We start from the raw sequence: 9,600 nt of genomic DNA, 5'->3' as shown, positions 1-9,600 counted from the left end.
CACACACGCACGCACACACGCACGCACACACGCACGCCTCTCTCCACACCTTGTACAGGGTACAATAGTATACAATCAAAGAAATATTGCTCTTTTGTGTAGTACCTGCCGTTGGCACACAGCCAGGCGCTCCCTGCACTTCCCAGCAGAGCAGACACATCACACTTTCACTTCTTCATATAGTGTACACAGTTCTAGACAACAGACGCCACACTATCATTTCCTCTTTGTGTGGAAACTTATCTTTTCACTGAAACTATGAATACTTACCGGCCTGAAGAAGTGGAGCAGAGGTGGACTTTTTAAAGATCTTTGAGAGCCAGACTTCTTGCTGATTGGCAGGTGTTCAAATACTTATTTGCCACAATAACATGTAAATACAATGTGATTTCTGGATTCTCTTTCGTAGATTCTGTCTCTCGCAGTGGAAATGCACCGATGATGAAAATGTCAGACCCTTAGATCATTTCTAAGAGGGAAAACTTCAAATGCTTCTTCACTGAGTCAGACCTGTTCCCAGAGCGGCCCTTTGTCACCGCTTCTGTTCATTCAGAATTTCTAGGCGCAGACAGGGGTCAGAGGGTGTGGTCAGGGGTCGGAGGGTGTGGTCAGGGGTCGGAGGGTGTGGTCAGGGGTCGGAGGGTGTGGTCAGGGGTCGGAGGGTGTCTCCTGGGCGCCTCCCTGGGGAGGTGTTCCGGGCATGTCCCACCGGGAAGAGGCCCTGGGGAAGATCCAGGACACGCTGGGGGACAATGTCTCTCGGCTGGCCTGGGAACGCCTCAGGGTCCCCCGGAGGAAGTGTCTGGGGTAAGGGAAGGGCGTCCCTACTTCGACTGCTGCCCCCAATAAGCGGAAGAAGATAAGATAGATTTTAATGGATCCATGAGTCTCCCCTCTTCTGTCCATCCATTGGTCACCCGTGTTTCAAACGGCAGGACACTCGACCTATGACCTCACACTAGAATCGAGTGTTTCATCATCACAAGCGTTTGGATGAGGGAACAATGTCGCAAAACTTGACTTTAATGTGTTTATACTTGTTGTACATATAAATGATCGTTTTACACCGATCGAGGAGGTATTTGTGGAGAAAACGTTGAGAAAACTGTTAAAGTTTATGCACAATTTACAAAGACAACTTTTTTGACTCTAAACATCAAATCAAATCAATTTATTTTTGTAAGGCCCAAAATCACAACAACAGTTGCCTCTGAGGGCCACAGGGAGAAATGAATCAACAATGTCTGTGGTGGCGAGGGACGATGTCCCAGGGTCCTCTGTCCTTAGACTCTCCTTCTGCAGGAAAAACTACAAAAAAAACCTCTTTGGGAAAAAAGCGTAGAAACCTGGAGGAGTTCCAGTGAAGGAGAGATCCCACTCTCACAGACGGACACGAGGAGACTGGAGCTGGAGCCACTCTTCAGGCAGATGGACCGACTGAGGCGAACATGAATCCAACAAAATAAAAGGTGCTCTCATTAGATGCCCAGTGTTTGCTGGGTAATTTCCCAGTGTGATGTCATCAATTACAAACAGGAAGGGAAATTATAAACCTAAACAAGAGTTTTTTTGACAAATATATTTGTCTTAACTGCATTTTAGTTCTTGAGTTGAGTGACCTGTAGGGGGCACTGTAATAACCCTGTGGTGGTTGTTCAGGTGTGATGCATCAGTAAGAAACAGTGGCAGTCAAATTGCTGGAAAATGTATTTATAATCAGCTAATATAGCTCAGTCCAAGTTTTAATGAACAAGCACAGGTTATTTTCATTCCATAATAAAGACAATTACAGCACCGTATGTGCCAGACTTAGTCACATCTTTTTCATAGTTTTGGTGCCACTTATATTTATACTTGTATACTTATACTTAGGAGCGATATGAGAGCTATTTTCACACTTGCCTCCACATTTCATACTCCAGTGCAACTTTTGTATGTTTTCTTCTCTATTATGCATTTTTTAGCTGGTGCGACTTATAGTCTGGAAAATACGGTGAGTCCTTACACCGTGCCTGAAATCACGTTGCAATAACCTCATGGGTATTATTGAAGTTGAAATCAGGAGGTTCACTTGTGCTGCTGCAGGAGACGTGCACCTGAAGATGGACAAACCCTGGTCATTGGCTTCATGTTGTGCTCGTGCGGCTGCAGCAGCGTCGCAGCGAGAGCTTCAGCTTTTGTTGCATTCTACATTTGGTTTTGAGGCAGAACCCTCACATGAGCCTCGCTGAGGCCATAGTTTGTGCATCTCATGTGAACAGATGAAAACAGAAGGTTTCCAGCATGTCCTGGTCATTTTGATTGGCATTTGTGGAAGTGTTTAAATGCTACTGGACTCTAGTCATGTCCTGTGTCCAGCTGTGTCCAGCTGTAGGAGCTCCACACTCCCAGACTGAAGCAGCTGCAACGCTTTTCAACCTGAGATGACCAAATCAGGACAATCTGGATAAAATGGCGTCTGCGGCTCTAAAAGGAGCAACAGCTGTTTCATTGATTTCATTTACTTTTGCCCCAGTTTCATCAAAAGGTTCCACTTGACCGCGTAGAGGCCAATGAAGGAACATGAATAATCTATGATCAAAATGACACATCAGATGTAACTCATGATGATTTTACAGATTCAAAACATTATTCTAGGGTAGACATATCAGTTTGCTTTTCTATTACAAAGGGTGTGAATAAATACTAGTTTCTAGCCTCAAAATTGCTTTTGAGCTTCAGAAAATGTACAATTTGTGGTTGGTTCAGTGGGTTAAAGATAATGAGGCTCAACATTCGGGAGAATTCTAGTCAAACTTAAACATGAGTTTACTTCAAGAATGCGACGTGTGTCAATATCTCCTGATCATTCTCCAGAAGCAGTGGAATCCAGAGTTCAATGTGCTGCAGCAGCTCTGATGTCACTCAAACACCGGGTCATATTCAGAGATATTCTAAAGTGAATCACAGTTTGTCCAGCGACATCGCACCATGTTCAAATCTAGAACGTACGACGTCTTTGATCGACCTTTAGGCTTGTAACGCTCAACTCATCTGTGATGAAGCAAATCAAAGTCTGAGCGTGTCTGTAGCAGGTCTAGTTGTGGTCCTTCATCCACTGCTCGCTCCACTGCACGATCTGCTCCATGTTCTGCTCCAGGTCTTCAGGAGTGTTGCTGGGCAACTGGTGAACCAGCTCCTCCTGGTAGGCCTCCAGAGCCTCCTCCAGGATGGTCTGGAAGATCTCACACTGCACATTGTCCTGCAGCTTCTTCCCCGTGTAGCCCCTGAGGACACAAGAGGGACGAGTCAATGCACTGTGAGGACAGGAGGACGGAAGGGCAAGAGGACAGGTGGACGGGAGGGCAAGAGGACGGGAGGGCAAGAGGACAGAAGGGCAAGAGGACAGAAGTACAAGAGGAGGGAAAGGCAAGGAGGACAGGTGGACGGGAGGTCAAGAGGACAGGAGGACAGGAGGGCAAGAGGACCAGTGGACGGGAGCGCAAGAGGACAGGAGGGCAAGAGGACCAGTGGACGGGAGGGCAAGAGGACCGGAGGACAGGAGGGCAAGAGGACAGGTGGACGGGAGGGCAAGAGGACCGGAGGACAGGAGGGCAAGAGGACAGGTGGACAAGAGGGCAAGAGGACCGGAGGACAGGAGGGCAAGAGGACAGGTGGACGGAAGGACAGGAGGGCAAGAGGACAGAAGGGCAAGAGGACAGGTGGACGGAAGGACAGGTGGACGGAAGGGCAGGATGGCAAGAGGACGAAAGGGCAAGAGGACAGGAGGACAAGAGGGAAAGAGGACGCACGCACTTTATGGATGTGAAACATTCAACACTTCAAGAGCCATGAGTCCAAAAACATGTTTCTATGGCCAAAATGATGCAAATGTCCCGTTTACTGGAATGTATCATGGGCGAGTGTCCAGTTACCTGCTCTCTCAAGGCGAGTGTCCAGTTACCTGCTCTCTCTAGGCGAGTGTCCAGTTACCTGCTCTCTCTAGGCGAGTGTCCAGTTACCTGCTCTCTCAAGGCGAGTGTCCAGTTACCTGCTCTCTCAAGGCGAGTGTCCAGTTACCTGCTCTCTCAAGGCGAGTGTCCAGTTACCTGCTCTCTCAAGGCGAGTGTCCAGTTACCTGCTCTCTCAAGGCGAGTGTCCAGTTACCTGCTCTCTCAAGGCGAGTGTCCAGTTACCTGCTCTCAAGGCGAGTGTCCAGTTACCTGCTCTCAAGGCGAGTGTCCAGTTACCTGCTCTCTAGGCGAGTGTCCAGTTACCTGCTCTCAAGGCGTGTCCAGTTACCTGCTCTCTAGGCGAGTGTCCAGTTACCTGCTCTCTAGGCGAGTGTCCAGTTACCTGCTCTCTCAAGGCGAGTGTCCAGTTACCTGCTCTCTCAAGGCGAGTGTCCAGTTACCTGCTCTCTCAAGGCGAGTGTCCAGTTACCTGCTCTCTCAAGGCGAGTGTCCAGTTACCTGCTCTCTCTAGGCGAGTGTCCAGTTACCTGCTCTCTCTAGGCGGGTGTCCAGTTACCTGCTCTCTCAAGGCGAGTGTCCAGTTACCTGCTCTCTCAAGGCGAGTGTCCAGTTACCTGCTCTCAAGGCGAGTGTCCAGTTACCTGCTCTCTCAAGGCGAGTGTCCAGTTACCTGCTCTCTCAAGGCGAGTGTCCAGTTACCTGCTCTCTCAAGGCGAGTGTCCAGTTACCTGCTCTCTCAAGGCGAGTGTCCAGTTACCTGCTCTCTCAAGGCGAGTGTCCAGTTACCTGCTCTCTAGGCGAGTGTCCAGTTACCTGCTCTCTCAAGGCGAGTGTCCAGTTACCTGCTCTCAAGGCGAGTGTCCAGTTACCTGCTCTCAAGGCGAGTGTCCAGTTACCTGCTCTCTCAAGGCGAGTGTCCAGTTACCTGCTCTCTCAAGGCGAGTGTCCAGTTACCTGCTCTCTCAAGGCGAGTGTCCAGTTACCTGCTCTCTCAAGGCGAGTGTCCAGTTACCTGCTCTCTCAAGGCGAGTGTCCAGTTACCTGCTCTCTCAAGGCGAGTGTCCAGTTACCTGCTCTCTCAAGGCGAGTGTCCAGTTACCTGCTCTCTCAAGGCGAGTGTCCAGTTACCTGCTCTCTCAAGGCGAGTGTCCAGTTACCTGCTCTCTCAAGGCGAGTGTCCAGTTACCTGCTCTCTAGGCGAGTGTACAGCTTTGTATTGTCTGTGCGCAGGACAAACACGATGTGAAACCAGCGCTCAGGAAACAGGTCACAGCCATGATAGTCCACGATCACTCCGCCCTCCGCCATCTTGTCCTCCAGCTCGTCCACCACCTGCACAAAAACAGTCCCACCTCATGAAACGCTCCAGAGGCGGGGGCCGGCCGCTCCAGAGGCGGGGGCCGCTCCAGAGGCGGGGGCCGCTCCAGAGGCGGGGGCCGCTCCAGAGGCGGGGGCCGCTCCAGAGGCGGGCCGCTCCAGAGGCGGGGGCCGCTCCAGAGGCGGGCCGCTCCAGAATGAGGGACGAGCCGCTCTGAGACCCCGTTTAAGGCAGTGTGGAGCCCCTGCTGTGACTCACCTTGTCTTCATCCAGGACGGGGCAGTTGTACTCCTCATCGAAGCCATCGTACAGCTGCCCTGAACAAACCAGCACAGTGTGAGCTAACGTGCTAACGTGCTAACACCATATTCTGTCACTAATACTACATGTAGCAAAAGATCTTTTCTTTCATATCGGATTCTTTTCATTTTTGAGGATCTAGTATTAAAATTAAACCAAGTCATTCTAGAAGTGGGAGATGTTTTGGAGATGTCTCAGAAAGAGTCCACAGAGACGAGCAGTGTCTTCTCCACAGGACATTTATGATCTGCTCATGCGCCACTACATCACCAAGACATTTATCATATGTGATGGTTAAATATTGTCTGAATATTGTTGCTGAAATAATACAAAAAATATAGAACTATTAATTGTTCTTCTTTAGAACTGTTGTACCTTCCTGTGCCAGCTCGCCAATGTTGACGTAGGTGAGGCCAGTGCGCTGAGCCAGCTCCTTCCCCAGGGTGGTCTTTCCCACTCCTGGGGTCCCTGCACACGAGGACACAGGACATGGAGACAGTGTCAGTGCACATGTTCTGAGCCAGATCCACCCACAAAGTCTGCTCTGAGTCACAAAAGGTTCTACTTGCTCTAATTTCCCCCATTGTGAGACAAATAAAGGCTCATCTCCTCTAAATGCCACACACAGTAGACCAGTGGTTCAACCCCCATAAGAGTTCTTCTATTAAGAGTGTTTTTAAACTTCCTATAAATTATCTGTCCTTTCCCCCTGGATCTACTGTGCTGTAACACCACAATGTCCCCATGTGTGGACAATAAAGGCACATCTCATCTTATCTTAATAACTGTTGGCATTAGCGACCCCCAACATCAAAAGAACCCCCCAAAGTAGCCTCATGTCTAATGTTTGTCTAAAATGTGATCTGGACAATATGGAACTAGATAAAGAGGATGAAGGTCACAACACGTGCTTCAAATGCACTCGAAAACAATGAAGAAGTTACATTCACACGACAGTGCATAACGATCACTTAAACTGGCACGTGTTCTATATTATTGATCTGTGCTAATACATACACACACACATACACACACAAACATACATACACACACAAACATACATACATAACAATAATATGTAGTTGGAGATGTATGTACAGTTTGAAAGAGACGTTAAAGTGAAGTTACCCGTGAGGAGGATGTTGGGTTTCTTCCTCATGATCATCTGCTCCTGCTGTGTCTGGTGTTAGCTCTGGCGCTAGCTCTGGCGCTAGCTCTGGCGCTAGCTCTGGCGCTAGCTCTGGCGCTAGCTCTGGCGCTAGCTCTGGCGCTAGCCCTCCTGCTAACACCCGTGTGGCTGGACAGTGGAACTAAAAGACAAGAGACACATTTGCACACGTGTCAGACCCGGTGGAAGCACAAACTCTGAATAGGAACAAACCTCCAGACACGCACCGGTCAGCGCAGAGACGTGGTCACTTTGCCCCGGAGCGCGTGTGCTAACTGCTAACTGCTAACTGCTAACCTAAACAACCGGTGACGCACATGGTTCCACTGCCCCCTGGCGGCAAGAAGCATTTATCAGTGACGGAAGAACGAGTCTGTCACTAAAGTAAAAGTACAAATACTGGAGAGCATAAATATTCAAGTAAAAGTACAAATATCACATCAAATTATAGTTTCACCTTAAAGCAACAGAATGTAACTTTCTGGAGGCAGTTACTTCTACCGTCCCAACTCTACTTCTGCGTTACTGTGGGATATTGCTAGAAATGTAGGTTTAAAAGTAAAAGTCATCTGCACCGCTTTTGAGAAGTAACGTGTTCAATTGTGATCTAAATGTCCTGATCATTTGATTAATCTGGACATTTTGGATTATTTAAAGCTCAAACAGGACGTCAACATAAACGAGAACATGAAGTACAGTTATATATGTCTCAAATGTACTCAGTTACAAGATAAAGTATCGCTTACAACGTTGTAGAAGTGATAAGTACGCAAGAAAGAATATTATTCTCTTCACTTGATGAATTAAACTGTTTAAAGCAGAATTACGTTTTTTTTTTAATACATCATAAAATCTGAAGATTTATTGTCTCGGCGTTAAGGTGCCACATAGAACACTAAATAATGATAATAATAATAATAATAATAATAATAATAATAATAATAATAGCAAAGTCTATACAACAAATAAGGCATGCATAACTAGACTACATAAATAAACTTATGGACACAAAACTCGATCATAATCTTTGACGTATGTTGTGGTTATTGCAATTTTTACATTATTTAGTCATGTTAATTGTCAAAATGAGCGAGGAGTGCAGTGATCTACATTAATTGTTATGTGCTCATTATTCAGTTCTTTATTTAGAGAGAGATGATGATTAAAGCATAATTTCCAATGAAGTGTCAAATATTGCATTAGTGTGAAACAGATTATCGCTTTGAAATGAGACCAGTTCATTCAGAACGTGTTCCTCTTTTCACTGTTTGTGACGATGTTTTAACTTTATGAGTTTTATTCATAATCTGTGGCTTTATCTCGTCCTTGTGTGAGGCGCTGTTCTGTCCGCCTCCAGCAGGCGGCGCCAGCGCGAGACGAGCGTGGACTCCCTGCCGTAAAGTAGAGCCGTAAAGCCGTAAAGCAGAGCCGTAAAGCAGTGGGTGTTTAAAAGTTTGATTCTGCCTCTGATGCTGAGCGACACTTTTGACAGGATTAAGACACTTTCTTTCGGCTCTAAATGCGCGCGTTGGACTGAGACGGGCCCCCGCGCCCCCCCCCAGGGCCTCTGCGCCCCCCCAGGGCCCCCGCCCCCCCCCCCCCCAGGGCCCCCAGGGCCGCTTCAAACCTCTGGAGAGAGAAGAGACGACAGGACAGCGAGGTAAGTCCAGCTGGAGCAGAAACAAACTCTAAAGGGTCAGATCAGGGTCAGATTTACAATAGTTTTACACCATCAGAAAGGCCGCGGTGACCAGAGTGTGACCCTGTTCTAAAGAGGCCCTGACCCCAGAGTGTGACCCTGTTCTAAAGAGGCCCTGACCCCAGAGTGTGACCCTGTTCTAAAGAGGCCCTGACCCCAGAGTGTGACACTGTTCTAAAGAGACCCTGACCCCAGAGTGTGACCCTGTTCTAAAGAGGCCCTGACCCCAGAGTGTGACCCTGTTCTAAAGAGGCCCTGACCCCAGAGTGTGACACTGTTCTAAAGAGGCCCTGACCCCAGAGTGTGACACTGTTCTAAAGAGGCCCTGACCCCAGAGTGTGACCCTGTTCTAAAGAGGCCCTGACCCCAGAGTGTGACCCTGTTCTAAAGAGGCCCTGACCCCAGAGTGTGACCCTGTTCTAAAGAGGCCCTGACCCCAGAGTGTGACCCTGTTCTAAAGAGACCCTGACCCCAGAGTGTGACCCTGTTCTAAAGAGACCCTGACCCCAGAGTGTGACCCTGTTCTAAAGAGGCCCTGACCCCAGAGTGTGACGCTGTTCTAAAGGCGCCCTGACCCCAGAGTGTGACACTGTTCTAAAGAGGCCCTGACCCCAGAGTGTGACGCTGTTCTAAAGAGGCCCTGACCCCAGAGTGTGACACTGTTCTAAAGAGGCCCTGACCCCAGAGTGTGACGCTGTTCTAAAGGCGCCCTGACCCCAGAGTGTGACACTGTTCTAAAGAGGCCCTGACCCCAGAGTGTGACGCTGTTCTAAAGAGACCCTGACCCCAGAGTGTGACCCTGTTCTAAAGAGACCCTGACCCCAGAGTGTGACCCTGTTCTAAAGAGGCCCTGACCCCAGAGTGTGACCCTGTTCTAAAGAGACCCTGACCCCAGAGTGTGACACTGTTCTAAAGAGGCCCTGACCCCAGAGTGTGACACTGTTCTAAAGAGGCCCTGACCCCAGAGTGTGACACTGTTCTAAAGAGGCCCTGACCCCAGAGTGTGACGCTGTTCTAAAGAGGCCCTGACCCCAGAGTGTGACACTGTTCTAAAGAGGCCCTGACCCCAGAGTGTGACGCTGTTCTAAAGAGACCCTGACCCCAGAGTGTGACACTGTTCTAAAGAGGCCCTGACCCCAGAGTGTGACGCTGTTCTAAAGGC

The 9,600-nt window shown here is 48.7% G+C and overlaps 1 protein-coding gene across 1 annotated transcript; it reads right to left on the bottom strand.

The window, feature by feature from the left end:
• Positions 1-1,724: 1,724 nt before the first annotated feature.
• ak6 (adenylate kinase 6) lies at positions 1,725-6,840 on the bottom strand. Its single transcript, XM_072432731.1, has 6 exons — positions 6,822-6,840; positions 6,700-6,749; positions 5,947-6,039; positions 5,530-5,588; positions 5,140-5,285; positions 1,725-3,266 (listed from the first exon to the last, which is right to left on the bottom strand). The coding sequence occupies exons 2-6, from the start codon at positions 6,734-6,736 to the stop codon at positions 3,077-3,079; spliced, it is 525 nt and encodes a 174-aa protein (XP_072288832.1). The 5' UTR covers positions 6,737-6,749; positions 6,822-6,840; the 3' UTR covers positions 1,725-3,076.
• Between the last annotated feature and the right edge of the window lie 2,760 nt (positions 6,841-9,600).

This window comes from Eucyclogobius newberryi, unplaced genomic scaffold (genome assembly GCF_026437365.1).
Source record: "Eucyclogobius newberryi isolate DKJ021-1_F unplaced genomic scaffold, fEucNew1.0.hap1 SCAF_6, whole genome shotgun sequence".
Taxonomy (NCBI): Eukaryota; Metazoa; Chordata; class Actinopteri; order Gobiiformes; family Gobiidae; genus Eucyclogobius; species Eucyclogobius newberryi.
The sequence above is the reverse complement of the archived record's forward strand: the minus strand, read 5'-3'. Positions and strand labels throughout refer to the sequence as shown.